This window comes from Volvox carteri (assembly GCF_000143455.1).
Source record: "Volvox carteri f. nagariensis unplaced genomic scaffold VOLCAscaffold_30, whole genome shotgun sequence".
NCBI lineage: Eukaryota > Viridiplantae > Chlorophyta > Chlorophyceae > Chlamydomonadales > Volvocaceae > Volvox > Volvox carteri.
Window position 1 is genome coordinate 310104 of NW_003307573.1, and position 17833 is coordinate 327936.

General features: G+C 56.4%; 3 protein-coding genes across 3 annotated transcripts in view; all 3 read left to right on the forward strand.

Moving 5' to 3' along the window:
* VOLCADRAFT_93168 (uncharacterized protein) overlaps window positions 1–1488 on the forward strand; it is a gene marked incomplete at both ends in the record, with an annotated part of 40891 nt that extends 39403 nt beyond the window's left edge. Inside the window, one exon of the mRNA XM_002952446.1 lies at window positions 430–1488. Coding sequence (XP_002952492.1) covers window positions 430–1488 — 1059 coding nt within the window. The remainder of the gene's footprint in view (window positions 1–429) is intronic.
* Window positions 1489–4371: 2883 nt separating this feature from the next.
* On the forward strand, window positions 4372–8491 carry rpn9 (26S proteasome regulatory complex; the record flags this gene model as incomplete). The annotated part of the gene is made up of 4 exons (XM_002952447.1): window positions 4372–5483; window positions 6789–6965; window positions 7899–7937; window positions 8327–8491. Exons 1-4 carry the CDS (start codon window positions 4689–4691, stop codon window positions 8489–8491), a joined length of 1176 nt encoding a protein of 391 aa, XP_002952493.1. The 5' UTR covers window positions 4372–4688.
* Window positions 8492–12092: 3601 nt separating this feature from the next.
* Window positions 12093–17833, forward strand: part of VOLCADRAFT_75374 (uncharacterized protein) — a 7663-nt gene continuing 1922 nt past the window's right edge. The window contains exons 1-11 of the mRNA XM_002952448.1: window positions 12093–12256; window positions 12344–12422; window positions 12565–12659; window positions 12783–12840; window positions 13201–13263; window positions 14016–14117; window positions 14740–14810; window positions 15294–15396; window positions 15704–15833; window positions 16640–16740; window positions 17056–17300. Of these exons, the coding sequence (XP_002952494.1) occupies window positions 12201–12256; window positions 12344–12422; window positions 12565–12659; window positions 12783–12840; window positions 13201–13263; window positions 14016–14117; window positions 14740–14810; window positions 15294–15396; window positions 15704–15833; window positions 16640–16740; window positions 17056–17300 (1103 nt within the window). The 5' untranslated portion in view covers window positions 12093–12200. The remainder of the gene's footprint in view (window positions 12257–12343; window positions 12423–12564; window positions 12660–12782; window positions 12841–13200; window positions 13264–14015; window positions 14118–14739; window positions 14811–15293; window positions 15397–15703; window positions 15834–16639; window positions 16741–17055; window positions 17301–17833) is intronic.

Below are 17833 nucleotides of genomic sequence, written 5' to 3' on the forward strand. Positions count from 1 at the left end.
TCTCGCGCCATCTCTCGCTCGTCTCCTTTTCTCGCCCTATTGTTCGACATCTAGGCAATGATCCATACCTTGTGCCCTCAGCTCCTACCTTTCGTCCTTACACCCCCTGCGTCTTCCCCCCTTTTTCCCATGGAAGACATTGCAGTCTCCTTGCCCGCTTTGCTTCCGGCTTTCCGCTGCTGCCTCTCTTTCATCGTCACTCCCCGTGATCCACCGGGTGCCACGCACCTTCAGAACAGGGTTTTGACTTCCTCACACATATTGCAAACATAGTTGGCTAGTTGCCTTTGATTTCAAGCTACTAAAGTGCTGAGGCGTCTCGTGATTGTGAAACATTTCAAAGCCTTGACGCCCGTTTTTTCCTCCGCCCTTCTTCTCCCCCTTCCTGTGGTTCGTCTTTCCCCCTTCCTGTGCATGTTTATTATCCAGGACGCTGTGGGATCTATCTTGGCCGCCTTCGTTGGCCGTCGTTACCAGTTGGATGCACGGAGGTCGCTGCAGGACAGATTGGAACGGATGATGTCACAGGGAGGAAGTTCATTCGCGAACCCCATCCCGAGCAGTGCAACGGCTAAGCTGGGCATCCCGACCCTCGCCAAGCTGCCGACGGTGGCATTGCCGTTGTCCATGCGGCGGCCCCAATCCACCGCGGGAGCCTCCAGCGGCGTTGCAGCCGCTGCCGCCAGCGGCGCCGCCACTGCCGCCAGCCGTAGCGTCGGCGGTGGCTTGCCGCCGACGGCACCATCGTTGCCGATCACCCCCAGCGGCCGCCGCCCGATGTCGTCGTCGCTGGGGCTGACGATGATGCTGTCGGCGGTCACGCTGCCGCCATTGACGCCGCCGTTGACGACGGTGTCGGCGACGGCGTCAACGAGCCGAGCCGCCGGCAGCATCGACTGCGCGGGTAACTCCGGTACGCAGCGGCCGCGGCAGGGCTTCCCGCCGCCGCCGTTGCAACTGCCGGACGATACGGTAACCTCTGCTAGCTCGGCAACTCCTAGAAAGGCCGCCGATGGCAGCATTGGTGGCGGCATGTTCATTCACAGCAGCGGTGCCGCCGCCGCCGCAGCCGTCCCAGAGCGAAGTGTTGCTTGGGCCGCCGGTGCTGCGGCCACCGTATCTGCCGCCGGTGGTGGTACTTGTGTGGTTGGTGACTGGAGTAGCAACAGCGGCACCAAATCACGACGCATTTATAGTGCCGCCACCCCTAGTAGTGTGGGTGGCGGCGGCATGGACGGCCGTGCCGGCAACACCGCTATAGTTGTGCCTGACGTACACGACAGCGAGAGCGTCATCTCTGCGATTAACGGCGGTGGGCCCTGCAGCAGCAGTAGCAGCTGTTGCGGCGAGGTTGCCACAGCGGTGCCAGCAGCTTTGCACGTCAACTTCGTCGCCGCAGCAGCTGCAGCCGCAGCGTCGTCGGCGGCGAAGGAGGAGCTTCCATTGAGGCTGGGAAGGCAGGAGATGGTGAAGCCGACGGTATCATAATTCTAGCTGCTGTGGCTGCCGCAGCGGTGATTGCGATAGTGATAAGGACGACAGCTGCGGCGACAGAATTGTGTAGTAGGTGCTTAAAACACAGGTGGCAAGGAATCTCTATCAAAAGGTTAGAAGAATGGAGAAACAAGAAGAATGCGGAAGAGGAGGAAGACTGATTAACCGCCACAGATTTAGGGAGGTGGGAATGGGGAAGAGCTAGCGGGAGGCGGCAGTTTTGTATCAGGGCTATGCAGTTGTAAGACGATGGCTGGCGGCGAACTGATCAAAGGCGAAGGGGTTGGGAAGGATAGCATGGCTTGGTGTGGTCGTGGTGCTTGCGTGCGCGCGTCCCTGCGCGCGCACTTGCATTGTCCTTGTATTGCACATGTTGTGGTAGGAAACATCAATCTTACGCCGGAATGCATGCCGAATTAGTTTCTTCTGATACCTGTTTTTTTGCGTGTTCGCATTTGGCCAGTGCCGGCATTTGCGTGAGCTGCGTATGTGCATTGCTCTCCGTATGCTTCTTTTTTTTCTGTGATCGAAATGGCGACAAAGGCCGAACGCGCAAAAGCAAGGGAAGTAAGAAGCTTAGCTGCCTCGGATGGTGGAGCATTTTTGTGGGCTGGAAGAGGATGGTATGCCAGGCGTGAAAATCGCGGTAAAGCGCAGTAAGCGTACTTTTCGCTATCTCCTATGTTCTTCTCTCTCTTTCTGTCCCTTTCTCTTTATCTATGTGGGCAGGCAGGAAAGTTGCACTTGTTTTTGTTTCTTCTGTAAGCAAAGCAGTGACGCGGCAGGTGGCATTTGGCGCGGCAGTCGACAAAACTGGTAGCGCCAGTTTCGCAGTATTAGTTGCAGTAGCGGTGCGTGGGTGTGCGTAATAACAGTGGTAGTGACTTTCATACGTGCAGTGCCGGGAGACCATTGTTCCGTTGGCTGCGGCAACAGCAGCAATGCGGGAGAAGTGGGAGGCGGAGCGGGTTGGATGAGGTAAAATTACCCATCGGGGTGCCCATGCTCAGATCCATGGCCCCTGTCTATATGTGTGTGTACCTGTGTTGGTCCACACATTTGCGTGTTTGCTCGCATTTCCGTCCTAGCACGCATGTATTATGCGAGCGTGCTCGTTGCGTGGGGATGTGCCTTGTTAGTTGCTACATGTATGTTGCTGGCTGGGTGCATCTGTCCTCTTATTTTGCCACATTCTAGGCGTTCGTGTAAGTGCGTGTGCGGCGGACATCACCAGGGATAATTGCCTCTATATGGTTGTCCCTTGCTCTCCGCCCCGCATGAAGAGGGTTAGGTGACAAGGGGTCGTGTAGGAACCGTCTCTGTTGCGTTTCTATCCTTGTTTGTTTCTTTTCCTATGGTCACGGCTTCGGTTTCGTGCACGCAGTCTCGACCTATTTTTACGAGTGCTCGTGGTGGCTTGCGTCGTGCATGTACGTCGGCGCATGCGAAAATGTTTGTGATATTGCGGGCGATACATGCAGACGCACGCAGCCAGGGTTGAGGACAGGGATTCTCCCGTCATGGTGTCATTGCAATTTACGTTGCGATCGGCCAATTTCTTATAAGGACTCGTAAGGGCACTTTTTCCTTACATTGCCACACACGGCGGTGGGTTCGGAGCGCCTCGCAGCGTTCCGCCGTCTTCGGGGGAAAGGGGCGGCTGATGTTGCTCCTTGTGCGATGCGTACACTGGGGCTAAGGTAAGGCGAAAGGCAGGGAGGCGGAAGAACGTGCTGCCTCGCTGGTAGGCCCAAGGTGGTTGTTGGGCACATCTTGACGACGGGCACAAAGGTGCAGATATCCGTTGATTTTCTTTACATGTTCCTCTACCTGTGGTTTCGAGGTTCCTGCCTCGGAACGGCAATGTGGATTGTGTGGACGGAGCTGGTGGCAACTTCGTGTGATACAGTACTGAGTGAGAAGTGGCGTACTTAGCCGGCGTAGGAATGTATGGATTGCGGGCATCGCTTTTCCTGTGTCTTCTGATGCTCAAATGGAGTGACCTCCGGCCCTCCCGGTAGGGCCTAGGGGCGAATTGCTCACTTGCTTTGCCTCATCAGGGGGTGCACTGTGTAATGGATACCTCGCTGTGGAATAAAGCACACACGTCGCCCCTATCCATCGTTGTTCGCATGAAATTTGAGTCCATGGGCAAGGGTTGGCGGTCCGTGTGGCGGTCCGTTGCCTGCTGGGCCCACGATATGGGGGCCGTAAGGCCTACCCAGCCGGTCATCTATCAGCAACTACGTGGGGAAAAATACCCTTAGCACGCGCTCCGACGACAAATCCGTCAGCATAGTACGACGGGACATAGGCTCCCGGACCTAAAATGCGAATGAAAGCAAGTTCCGTTGAGTCCAAAGCTAAGAGGGAGGGGCTAAAGCATCCAAGCGGCGGCTCAGGTGTGCAAAGAGAGTTTATACGGATTCAGCCGCAGAGTGGAGAGGCTGAAATGTAATGGGAGCGTACTTATCAAGTGGTGGTTGGCTTTTCAATTGCCGCCCATGTGACGCGGCCGCGGTCCATCATCTTACAGCCCAAGGTAGCCAGAAGCTCAAGTCTATATTGTTGGACGCATGCCATGCAAAGCCGAACATTGCGATGCCTGGTTGATATTGCTGGCATACGACATCACCCAAGGCGAAAAAAAACCCGGTGCACCACACTTGCAGGCTGCGACCCGCGGGCCGGTATTCGACGCAGCATGCATGCACGTACATCATATTACTTAGGCAACTGCACATATACTGAAAAAGACTACATTTTTAACTGGATAGTGTTGAGCCTCGTGGCGCGTATCGAGCATTGCACGGCTTCCGGTGACCGTGACGGAGAAGGGGCAACGCGCCAGCCTGTTTTCATGTAATACTGGTTATAAATTTGCATAACTATGTCCGCTTAGGGTAACAGATTTCGCATACCCTTTGCAGACGCATTACTTTGCCACAACGTAAGGCCGTCGATTTCTTTTTTTGCTGCCCTCTAGCCATTTCCTCCAAAGTATTGGCCTTACACTCATTCTGCCGAACGGTAATAGCTTACGCCAAAGACGCACTTCACTCGGCGGGAGATCCCACGCAGATCGGTATACCGCTTAGGCGCATTTAATTTATAAGACAGGGAGAACCTTCATCCAAGACCGCCTTACAGCAAGGGACGGAAAACATTAGGCATTACGTTTCCCGCTGTCCAAGATGGCGCTCTCACCTTTTGATGCGTTGGAGCAGCTCCAAACCGATTTCCCAGACCTGTCAGAAGATATTCAGGAACTTGCAAATTTGCATCAACGGAAACTATGGCACCAGCTTACGCTCAAGATAGAGGCGTGCTTTCACAGCTCAGCCTTCAACCGGGGTGATATCCCAGTCCGTCTCTTCCAACAGTTTATCATGGATTTCGGGCACAAGATCAACTTTCTGAAACTCTCGCAGTTTGCCGTGCATGCGTGCAAGTTCCAGCCGAACCCTGCCGCGGCGGTCGACATGCTTCAATCCGTCATGACGCGGCTGGAGGAGCTCAAGCAGCCCCGTACGGCGGAGGCGATCCTCTTCCTGCGCATGCACGTTGCCCAGCATAAGCTGGAGACCGGGCATGTGCAGGAGTGCAAGGCGATCGCGGAGGACGTAACGGAACGGCTTGCTAAGTTGACCGACGTCGACCCCTCCGTCTCCTCCGCAGTCTACTACGTTACCTCCCTCTACCACAAATCCCAGGCCAACTACGCGGATTTCTACCGCTCCATCCTCATGTACCTGTCGTACGTATCGTCCGACAGCCTTCAGCCCGACTTCAAGCTGCGCCTTGCTGTGGATGTCTCCCTAGCAGCTCTTCTGGGCGAGCACATTTACAGCTTCGGCCAGCTGCTGCAACACCCTATCATCAATTCTCTGGATTGCACGCCATCGCAGTGGCTGCATGAGCTGTTGGTCTGCTTCAACAACGGTGACATGCACCTGTACGACCAACTGTGCGAGCGGTTTGCAGCACAGGTAGGGGAATGGTTTTTGGTCTCGATACATGTGATACATCCCCACCACTTACATATGTAGCTTTCCGCTCCATCACACTTAGCAGGCCTGCGTCAGCAGCCGTCCCCTGAGCAAGTCCTAGAATGCAACCCTAAGACCTCCTCCGTCCTTGCCGGGACAGCTGGGCAGCTACGGGACCTGCCGGGGCCAGGCGGCTATGGAAAGAAATGAGGTTTCAGCGATATGGGTCAGGGGCAGCGGGGGTGCTGTAGCTCCGCTCCGCTACAGCAGAAGGAAAACATTCATCATGCTGCAGCATCCGCAGTATACGCCAGCACTGTGAAATGGGAGTGGAAACGACTGCAACTGCACGATGCGATGGGCTCAGGCTTTTTTTTAGCGCGTGCTTTACCCACGTTATTATCTGGTACTGTTGGAGGTGCAGCGAAACAGCTTGTGTAATGTAATGTAATGTTACAGAGTGGGAGGCTTCTGGGCCGCTTTATCACATTGTCAGTTCTAGATCATTTATCACCTTATAGCACCTTCCACCACTACCACACTGTACTTCGCCATACGAACTGTAAGTCCAAGGCGGCGGATCCAGCATCCAGGGACCCCTCCTCATCCATTCACCCGAACACCCGAAGAGACGGAGGGTTCGGCAATCGCCACCAATCCAGCGTGCGAATCTGGTCCATCAAATGTGACCTCAACTCCACATCTCAGCAGCTAGCCATAATCTCGCGCTCCCGACTAATTCGGGGGTCTCCCCAGGAATCGAACCCGCTTGTGGAGAAGGGGACTCACTATTGAGTTCCAGGGGGGGCCCGGCTGCACCGGCCAGCAATGACGAACGTGTGCGTTTGTGTGTATATGTGTGTGTTTTGGGGATCTGTTCGCCTTTGCTGCTGCGTGTGGGACTCTGGCCACGTGTGGGCTCACGGGTTCTATGTGGAACAGGAACCACTTAAAGGAGTCCTCGCTGAGGCCCGGCTCGCAGCCCCGCACGCGTGTGAGCTCTATGCCGGCATAATGCGCCCTGGACTTGCATATTGCGCCACCGTAACCGTGAGAACCGTTGCTCATCTCGGGCACTTGCTCTACCTAATACGCCCTTGCCAGGTAGCCCTCTGGCTCCGGTAGACTCCTTTCCATCCGCACCCCCCTCACCACCCTTTCCTTGGCAGCAGCTTCACTCGTTCACGTGGTTCGTCTTTCCACCCCTCCCACCCCTCCACCCCTTCAGTATGGACTCCTGCACTTGTTTTTCCCTTTCTGACTTGGCATGTAATGCTCCCCCCCCCTCAAACTCGCCCGCCATAGCTTAACTCCCAGCCGGCCTTGGTGGCCCATGAGCGGCGCCTGCGTGAGAAGATTACCCTGATGTGTCTGCTGGACCTCATTTCCTCCACCCCGGCGGAGCACCGTCGCATTCCCTTGGACGTAATCGGTCAGAGGACCAAACTGAACCGAGACGGGGTGGAGTTCCTGCTGATGAAGGTGCGGATGAGCGGGAGGGGGGAGCGGACGGACGGGCCGGCGGGGGAGGTGCTATATCGGGACAGAGGATAATATAAGCAGCTAAGAGACACGGACAGAGGCAGGGGAATTGGCGTGGTGGCCGGATGTAAGGAAGTTGGGGCGCGCGATAGGTGTTTGAAGGGCTGGGAAGCCAGTAGACGGCTTGACGGTGAATTCGTCTTGGCGGGGGAGAGTGGGGGAGAGAGGAGAGGTATACTTAGGGTTGGGATGCTGCGCACGCGGACTTGATGGCAGGGAGGGGGGCTTGCGGCGGGGAGGATGCGGTGCAGAACCGGTTGATGTGTGTGTGTGTGTGTGTGTGTGGAGGTGCTGGTTGCTGGTGCAACTGGGAGGGGTGAGCCTGGAGGGGAAATCGGGACGGCGTGATGATGATGGTGCCGATGGTTCGAAATCGGGCTTTTAGCTGTTAAATGAAGGCAGCAGGTGTGCTCGATAAGGTCATTTTATAAGGCTCTCTAGAGTCATTCGAGCTCCTGTCGTAGCTCCTAGGGCGAATTCCTTTCAAGGAGGGCCCTGCTATCTGTCCGTTCCTTTTCGTTGGAAAGGGGGTTTTTAGACAAGGTAGCCATTTCCAACCTGACAAGAGAAATTGAACTTGACGCGATCCCGCCTGGGTTGAACGCAAATGTACTATGTGGACGCACGCAAGGTGTTAAAAAAAGAGGTGTGTGAGCCAGTGCTCGCTAGCAGTAATTTCGGCATTTCGGCACCTGCGGGCTTGCAGGGCTATGGTCCATTGTGGTAAATGGAAGTCTGCCCTGATTGTTTGCACCTTGTTCCCGGTTCTGTTTGGTGCGGTAGCATCTCTCCCCCCCCTCTCGGCCTAGCCCTGTTAACTTCCGCCTGCCGATTCCAACTTCCTGCTGCAAACCTGTGTGCTGTGGCGCACAGGCCCTGGCGCTCCACCTCATTGAAGGAACCATTGATGAGGTAGGTTGCACGACTGCTGGCACGGCGGTTTGTGGTTTCCCACAAGTGAGCATTTGCGTGTGTGTGTGAGTGTGTGTGTGAGTGAGTGAGTGGTTAGCATCGGGCATTTGGAGCACTTTTGTGGGAGCCCGGACTACCGCCTGCACGTTATGCCCCCGGCTGTAGCGGTGCTGTCTACTGTACTGTACTCGGCGTGTCGCACATGGAAAGGACCACAACCTCTCCCCCGAATGCGCTCTCTCTCGCAACCCTCCACTCTCATCACTCGTCTGTGGTTCGTTTTCTCCCCTCCTCTTTCTCTCGCCGAGTCCCCCCCCCTCTCTCTCTCTGCCTCGCACAACCGCCCCTTCCTTCCCTCTCTCTGTCTCGCTGTCTCCTTGCGATTACAGGTGGACGGCGCCGTCGACGTGTCCTGGGTGACCCCCCGTGTGCTGGTCACCGAGCAGCTGGTGGGGCTCAAGGGCAGACTGGACAGCTGGGTGTCCAAGGTGGCGGCGGTGGCGGCGGCGCTGGAGGACGAGAGCGTTGGCGTCATGGCAGTAGGGGCAGTGTGAGACGTAGGCGGGGAAAAGACGACTACGCTCAACCCCTCAACCTCTCCTTGCTGCCTGCATATGACTCCCCCCTCAAGGCGTTAAAGAAGTCATCAAGTCATCAAAGGGAAGGGGTTAGGGTGTCCATGGGACACCGGAACCTGTCCGTACCTACGCCCGCGTGGTAAAGGGATTGGAGGTGGGATCCTAGAAGGCGTAGGGGCAGCTGGTGGGAGGATCGCGGGTCGGCGTCTTGGCCGGCGGGAATGGGTGGGGAGGCAGGTCTCGGACTGGGGAGAAGGACTTCATCTCTGTTGGAGCGTGGGGCGCGAAATGTCGATCGAGGTGTTGGCGCGAAATGTGGCCTTCCCGTAGCTCTACAGCGTGCGGTAGCTGTTTGCGGAGCGCGGACGTCCTGAATGCACGCCGGGCTGCTGGCCTGTGCTGCTGGGGCTCCGGGTTTATGGTAGCGCGCGGCGCTGAGAGGTGGACACGTAAGCGGGAATCTGGTTTGTATGAGGAGGCCGCCTTCAAGGCGGGCCCCAAGTGGTTTTGGTAACTCTCGAAACGTCGGAACAATGCTGGCAGTAAAGGCAAGGGAAGGGGTAGAAGATGAAGTGGTGCAAGACGTGAAGGTGTGCGGGCATGCAGTCTGTGAGGCTGAGTGAGGAGGGTGGTGCTAAGGACCGGGAGGGGGGAGGGGGGAGGAGGTGGAGACATGGACGCGAGAGGCTGCGCCGATGGAAGAACAGGCGGGAGGCTGTCGACGTTCATTCAGCATGATGGCGCATACTAGACGTGGGCAGGCAATGTAGTTTGGACGCGCGTTCGGCAGGGGATTCACCCCTTACTTTGAAAAGCGTTGTCAAACGCGCTGCGATGTAATGCTGTATGCGCAGAGCAGCGCGCCGGGGGAGAGGAAAGCCCTGGCTGGCTTCATTCAACCCTCCCACCTGGAGTAAGGAGAAGTCGTAACAAGGTTTCCGTTGGTAAACCTGCGGAGGGATCATTGAATCTATTAAAATCCGCACCTGTGAATAAATTAGTTGGCCTCGCAGGACATCAGTTTGTACGGCAGAAATGCCGTACAAATTCTTGAGGTGGCATATGTGTGGAGTGGTCCACCCAACATCAGGAATTGTCCTCTGCTAATTTGTTGGCAGAGTACAGTGTTGGCCCTTTTCCCAACCGACTTACCTTAAACCCAGTTACATCTTTGATACATCGAGAGATCAACTTGGAGCTGAGAAACCAAGACAACTCTCAACAACGGATGAACCGTTTCATCGGGCCTTTACTGGGTAGGCAAAGTCAGCGTTATGTACGTTGCTTGCTGCAATGCTTTAGTAGATGGCTTTGAGGTTCTGTAATTCGCAGAGATCAGGAATGTACTGCACATAATTGTGTAGTACAGTAAGTTTTTTCCTCGACCTGAGCTCAGGCAAGGTTACCCGCTGAACTTAAGCATATCATTAAGCGGTGGAAAAGAAACTAACCAGGATAACCTAGTGAGGGCGAGCGAACCGGAAATAGCCCATCTTGAAAATCTCCCCTTGGAGAATTGTAGTCTACAGAAGCGCGCTCGTGGGCTGGCGGAATCGAATCCCGCGTTGGATCAAATGCCGCGTCAGAGAGGTCGAAAACCCCCTCGTCGGTTCCTGCCTAGTCCTCTCACGAGGTGCTTTCCACGAGTCGGGCTGTGTTGGGGAATGCAGCCCTAATTTGGAGGTAAATCCCTTCTAAGGCTAAATACTGCTGAGAGACCGATAGCGAACAAGTACCGTGAGGGAAAGATGAAAATAACTTTGAAAAGAGAGTTAAAAGTGCTTGAAATTGTTGAGAGAGGGAAGCGATTAGCGCTTGTGTGTGCGCCCAGGCTTCAGTGTGCCCAACGGCCCATTGAATGTGCTGGGTGCTTTGGAGATTTTAGGCCGTCGTTCAGAAGGCGGCTTTGTGCGGTGCGGCGGCCGTGTCATTAGCCGTGCTTCTCCTTCGCCGGCGGGGCAGCGCCGCTTTCCAGCAGCCGTGTGGTTATTTCTTGGAGGTGTTGTGCTGTGGGAGCCCTGCCCGATGAACACCGGCCCCTGACTGATCGATACCGTGTGACTTGTAGCTTCTTGATGTGGAGCAACATTTGGGGGGTCGCCGTGTGGTGGTAGGTGGTTTTGCTGGACTGCCGACAGTAACGTGGTAAAGCGTAACGTGCGTGGAGCGTGGCGGCGGCTAACGCGGGATTTGGGTCTCTGCGGCCGCCCTGCCCTCTGCTTCGTTGTGGAATTAAGGAGCGGAACTTTTCGGTCGCCTCTGCTTCATGCGCTTACTGCCCAGGCCCTGTGCAGCAGTGTAAAATCGGGACTGCTGGCGTGTCCCGGGAGCGGAGCTGCCGCGAATGCAGCGAAGCACCACCACCAACAGCAGCAGCCGCAAAGTAGCAAAGCGGCAACAGCAACCGTGACACAGCAGCAGCGCCGCAACCTGTGACCCCCTACGGACGCAACTGCTTTCAGGCTGCCGCGGGAGGTCCAAACGGCCTTGGCTGCGGCACGACTAGTAATCAAGCAGGATAACCCACGACCATGAACGGGTATTTTCTTGGCGCGCTCGCCGTAGCATTACATGTTGGAGACGGGGTGACGTGATGTAACCTGACGCAGCTGGTGTAAGGTGCCGGTGCTACGGAAATCCATATGGTCACTCAACACATTCAGGAGCTAATAGAGGGACGATTGCAGTTGAAAGGACGATTGCAGCTGAAGTCGCGCTTGTGAGCGCTATGGGATGGGAGCGCTGGGGATTGGTGAGGGAAGGTCGTTGCTGCAAGTTGTGATTTGCGGAGCCACGTTTCCGTTTCTGAGAGGGTTTGACGCCACCGTGGCCATTTGGAGGTTGTGCCTTCCGAGGGAACCAACGTACCCGAGTGCTTCGGTATGAAGTGACCATCTCCCCCTCGTTAACTTTCTGACCGCTGCTCGTAAGTTATTAAACAAACACTACTGGTGGTGGTGGTCGTGGTGGTGGTGGTAGGGGAGCGCAAGAAACTTAATGCAGGCTGCGTGGGCGTATCGTCATCTCGTTCCCCCCCTTGACCCTGTACATTCTTGTGTATGATGACTCAATTTCCCGCCTGTTCGCCGCACCTTCTCCATCACCTCCCCCGCCTCCTTCTTTCTCTCGCCATCACCTTCTCATTCCCTTCCTCTTTCCTCTTCTAAGCTCTAGCCGCCACCGCTACGGGGAGATGAACCCTAGCGGTCCGGTGAGGCCGTGGACGGGAAACGGACATGCTACGTGTTGTCAGGGATATACGCTTTCTGGTGGGGTGCGTGAGTGCTCAACTGGTAATTATGCGTAAGCAGGTAACGGTAAGGCTTCCGCTGGCGTCCACACTCTGCAAGTAGCCGGGCGCTCGGCAAGGCATCCTATTGACATATGGCCGGGAACGTCAAGCTGGGGCTGTGCAAGTGCTGCATCTCAGTATGTGACGATAGATCTCCAGCCGAGCATGCGACGGGAGACGCAGAATTGCAGATACGCATTGTACGAAATAGTCGGTTAATTCTGCTTGGCAAACGACAATACCCTGAACGTTGTCGTGGTAAGCCGTAGCCTCAACGTGATATTGGGAGACGTTGAAATGGTTAGATAGCATTGTTAGGCAACGAAGTGCAGTAACAGCACCACTTGGTGCTTCTTCTGTCCTTCGCTTGCCTTGGTTGTTTCACCTGCAACCATGGCGCGGTTATTCTCTAAGCTGAAAGCAATTGACTTCTTCAAGAAGATACCAAGGTTTGCAAAATTTCGTCTGCATGGTGAAGTCGACTTTGGTTACTGGCCCAAACTAACCAGCGTCTTGTCTACATGATGGATCTGTAGTGACCTCACGGAAGCGACATTAACGGGCGCATGGATATCAATACTGGCCGCTGTGATCATGGTTTTCCTCTTCACAGCGGTATGGTCGTGCGCTCCGTTGCACACTTAAGTTGTTAGTTGCTCTTCCTAAACTATACCGACATGGCTCCAGTTGTGTCGTCTCCTGGGGAGAAGGCTTGGCGCGAGCATCGGGTACATATGCATTCCGTGTGGTGTCGCAGGAGATGATGTCGTTTCTTTCCACGACTACTACAACCCAGTTGATCGTGGACCGGAGTCCCCAAAACGAGCTCTTAAAGCTTAATTTCAACATAAGGTAGGCACACGCAACACCACGCAACAGCGTAACCCAAACATCACCTCCCCAACACGCTTTTCCCCCGTTCGCTGTGTCGCTCTGACCCATCCGACCCGCTGCCCGGCTGCTGCATTTCCCCAGCTTCCCGGCGCTGTCGTGCGAGTTCGCCACCGTGGACGTTAGCGATACCCTAGGAACGGTAAGATTTCAGAAAGGTGATGAATGCCATCTCCCCCAACGACCTCATACACCCACGCCCCATACCCATGTGCATCTCCTCCGAGCCGTTTCCCCCACGGCCTCGCGCCTGTCCCCTTTTTCATGCCATCGAATGTGGCCCCCATTGCGTCCTCTGCTAAAACTCGAGTATCAACAGTAATTTAGCCATGAGTTGAGGAATATAATGTATAATTTTACCCTGTCTCTCCCCCCTTATCGGTGTTCCCCCCCACCCCATATCGGTGTTTTCCTGTTCCACCACCCGGTTGACTTACCGCGCTCTCATCCTTGCCGCCGCCGCTGCTGCTCGCGGTGTCTCCCAACCTTTCCCAATCAACAGAAACGTATGAACCTGACCAAGACGGTTCGAAAAATGCCCATCACAACTGAGTTGGAGCGCATGGTGAGAGAACTTGAGGGGAAGAGCCTGAGGGGGGAAGAGAGATACCGGGGGAGATACGAACAAGCGAGAGGCACTGGGAAGTGAGGAATGAACCCGAGGAGCCTAAAGGGACATGGGGGAGCTGCAAAACACAAGAGCGACAGCAAAGATACTGCTGCCTCATGCATTCATACATACACACACACAAATCCTGATGGACGGACGGAGTGGAAATGGGGCGTTACAGAGGGGTGGGTGGCTTCCGCGGGGCGGGGAGAGACCCGTCGCGAACGCCGAGGGGGGGGAAGGGCAAAAGGCAAGGGACTGGGGGCGGCCGGCACGGCAACGGGAGGAGATAAAGAAGCACAGGGACACAGGCATCCCACTCGCATCCGATGTCATATGCACCCTGTACAGACACGTCTCCAGATATGACCTAGTCACAACTATAATAATCGGATCCGAATAATCGGAGTAGTTCTAGACTCCTGCAGTCTACATGGGAAATCACAAGAGCTAACCGACCTCGTGTAAGTCCACCTCACCTCTTTCGCCTTCCTTCCTCCATTCGTTCGATGCTGCGCTCGTCCGTGGCGGTTGAATGGCGTTGTTTTTGGCCTCCCATCTTCCCACCCTCACCCCACGCCGGTTGCATGGCTCGTATCGCCCGTAACCCACCAATGCTTCCTTAACCCCGCTCCCCTCCACCTCCCTCCCCTCCACTGAAATCCCTCTTCCCCCCTTCCGGTTGCATTCAACTGCCCCCATTCGAGAGCGAAAAGGGTTCAGCCGTGGAGGACAGCTCCCACAAGCCCGGACCCAAGTATGACGAGGAGGGCCGGTTTGACGATGAGCCGGACATCGACATCACAGTGGTGAGGCAGTCAGGCTGATCGGGACGGCGGTAGTAGTGGGAAGGGGGGAGTAGCTAGCTGGAGGTGGAGGGTGATAGGGGCCAGAAAGCACCCAGGCCAGGCAACGGGAGCGGGGCGGGTACGGGGGTGGGGGGCCCCGGGCAAGTTGCACATGTGCAAAACTCACGACGCCATACAGGCCGGGGTGGGGGGGTGGGGTGGGGTGGGGTGGGAGATGTGGAGGCGGGATTGTGGGGGACGCGAACGCGTCAGCAGCGCGACCAGAAGGCACGAGTGAGCGACCCGAAGGAGACCGTGGTGGTGGTGGTAGTGGTGGTGGTGGTTCCTCTCCTACGGAGGTGCGGCGGGCAATCAGGGTGAGGTGCGCCCGCTAGCTCTGAGTGATGACCTGCCTGTCTTCCTGCCCGCAACATCTTGAAGGGGAGGCTGTATCCGCCCACCGGCCTGTCTGCCTCCCGCCTAACACACCTCCACCGGTCGACCCCCTCGGTTTCGTTTTCCACGTGCTTTCCCTCCCTCCCTTCCTCATCAGCTCCAATCATTTGTGGTCAGCTTCACTCGTTTGTGGTTCGTCTTTCCCTTCCTCCCTCCCTCCCTCCCTCCCTCCCTCCTTCCCTTGCAGCCGTTGTCGCATGTAAATTTCGAGGCGACCCTGGCTCGCTACCCCATTGTGGTGGTCAACTTCTTTGCGCCGTGAGTGTGGGGTGAAGGGCGGGTAGCGGGTGGTTAGATTTGGGTCTTGTTGCAAGGGAAATGAGCAACGAGCGAATCCGCGGGACGTTCGCCGCAGTGGTTGGACGGATGGAGGAGGGGAAGGATAAGTGCAGGCCAAAATGCAGAGGACCAACAGGTGCCGATGTGCAAAGCATTGACTGCTGGGGCTTGTTCGGGAGTGGGGTTGGGGATAAGGTAAGGGGATGGGGGGAACTGTCTGGGGAAGATGGTGACGTGGGGGAAAAGGGTTAACATCGTCATTACCGCCAGCAGTAGCAGCAGCAGCAGCACACGTCGAAACCCAATGGGTGGTGATGGCGGGGTTTTTAGGGGGGAATGGGGAACGGAGGGGAGGACGGGGTGAAGATGCGTAGTGGAGAGGGCGTCGATGTGCGTATGCACGTGTGCGTATATATACGTGTTTTTGATCGTACGGTGTCGTACATTAATATTGTACTGCAGTTGGTGTCACTGGTGTCAGCGTCTGGAGCCCACCTGGGAGGCCGCAACCAAGGAGGTCCACGACAAGTACCCGGAGTGGGACGGGAGGATCAGGTTTGCCAAGGTGGGGAGGGGGGGGGGAGGAGAGGGGGAAGGGGAGAGGGGAAAAGGGGGGGGGAGACAGAAAGAGAGAGAGAGAGTTATACATACACATGCAGGCACAAGAAGGTGTACGATTTCTCCGTCCATGAATGTAAGTACAATTCTTGCTGCTTGTAGTTGAAGGACTGGCGTGGGTAGGTTACAAATGAGAAGGTGCGCGTGTATCTGTGGTTTGATGAATCCGAAGCGGCCCCCCTTCCTCTTCCTCTTCCTCCTCCGAAACCTCCGTACACCCCTCACCCCCTCACCCCCCAAATGTCGCCACTCAGGTGGACTGCACGCAGGAGATGGAGCTGTGTCGCACGCACTTCATTCAGGGCTTCCCCTCCATCCGGGTGTTCAGGAAGGGACATGACGACATCGTCATTGGAGGAATGCACGAACACGAGTCGTACATGGGTACGGCAAGCGTGCTTACGTGTGCATATGTGTGGGGGGAGGTTTCCCCTAAAAGGGAACTCCTTCTTCCTCTTTAGTTCTTCCCTTTAGGGGAAGACTACATCCCCGAAAGGGTTCCCCTTTGGGGGAAGAGCACTAAAGGGGAACTAAAATTCCCCTTTAGCGGAAGAAGAGGAAGAAGAAGGGGACATCATCCCCCTCTGGGGTTGTCTTCTTTAGTTCTGCTTTAGGGGATGAACCAAAGGGGGTGTCATCCCCTGGTCCCTTTGTTCTTCATCCCCTTTAGTGAAAACGAAGGGGATGAAGAACAAAGGGAATGGTCCCCGGTTGGAGTGGAGGGTGGTGCTGGTGCTGGTGGTGGCGCGGCGGATGGAAGGGGGGCCCGTAGTGGAGTGGGAGAATGGCAGTTGTGAAGGTGTGGGTGGCTGAAATGCAGTTTAGGAAGGTGCATTAGCGGAGGGCGTGTGTTTGTGTGCTTGTGTGTATGTCCGTGTGTATAGGCCGCGCACATGAGCTCACAACTCTTGGTAGATATCCCTTTAGCACTCTACTCTTGTGTCTTTCCCCCCTCTCCCCTCGCTCCCCCTTCCCGCCTCTCTTTCCCATCTCTCCGCTTCTCCCTTCCCCCCTCCCTTCCCCCCTCCCTCCCCCCCCCCGCTCAGTCAGCATTAAGCACCGATTTTCGCCCTCCCCCCAACCCCTTTCTCATTCACTGGACACCGGTAACAAGCTGTTCCTTGGACTACTGGACTACGACATCGTCATACCCTCACCCCCCGCCTCGTCATACCCTCACCCCCCTTCAGGTGACCGCACCAAGGAGGCGCTGGTGGCCTTCGCTGACAGCCTGGTGCCCTCGGCGGGGCAGCCCCACAGGAAGCATGCGGCGCTGTCTGCGGCACCCAAGGTCGGTGAGGAGCAGGGGCCCTGGTGGGGGGGAAGAGGGGGAGGGGAGGGGTTTGGCTTGCTGTTAGGGTTAGGATTCGGGTTGGGTACTTTATTTTGGAGTTGTCGTACGGCTCGTGGATGATGATATGAGCCAGTACCAGCAGTACTGATGCAGTGCACGGCGTGGGTATACTCGTGGGACACACAGCTGCCTGTGGCGTCCCTTCAACCCTTCCGTCTCGCTCACTGTCCCTGTGTATTTACAACCCCCCTTGCCCCTTTTCCTCCCCCCCCTCCTCCCCTTCCTCATAACTGCCCCCGCCCTTTTCCTCAGACCCCGGGTTGCAACCTGGCTGGCTTCGTGATGGTGAAGAAGGTCCCCGGCACCCTGACGGTGGTGGCGCGCTCCGAGGGGCACTCGTTCGACCACACCTGGATGAACATGACCCACCTGGTCCACACGTTCCACGTGGGAACCCGGCCCTCGCCCAGGAAGTACCAGCAGCTCAAGAGACTGCATCCAGCGGGTGAGGGAGAGGGGGATTTATTTTGGTGGAGAGAAAAGAGGGAGAAGCGAGGGTTGGCGGGGGCCGGGAGGCCAGGAGGATATGTGTGTGTTTGTATGTATGTGGTTTGCTATGTGTGTGTGTGTGTGTGTGTAAAACTGCGTCGTCGATTACGCTACCTTATCCTATCGCCCGCCTCCCTCGTCCCCCAACGCAACCTCTCAATAACCATCCATAACAAGGAGGCAGCCTCCTGCCGCCCTCCGGAACACCCCGGACTCCTCCACCTTGCATCTTAACAACCGTGTTTCTCAACCCCACCAACCCCCCTGCACCGCGTCACGTCACGTGACGTCACGTGACGTACCACCCCCCTGACATCACCCACCTTCCGCCCCTTTGGGCGTCCCTTTTTCTTTCCCCCGCCCCCCTCCCCTAGCTCCTAATGCATATCCACCTTTTCTCTTCTCCTCTCCTCTCCTACCCCAACCCCCCGGCACCCTTGTGGAGTCCTGCGGCAATGTGGACCCCTCTTCCCCCTCCCACGTGTCCCACCACTTCCCTCCCCCCCCTCCCCCCTCCCCCCTCCCCCAGGGCTGACTCACG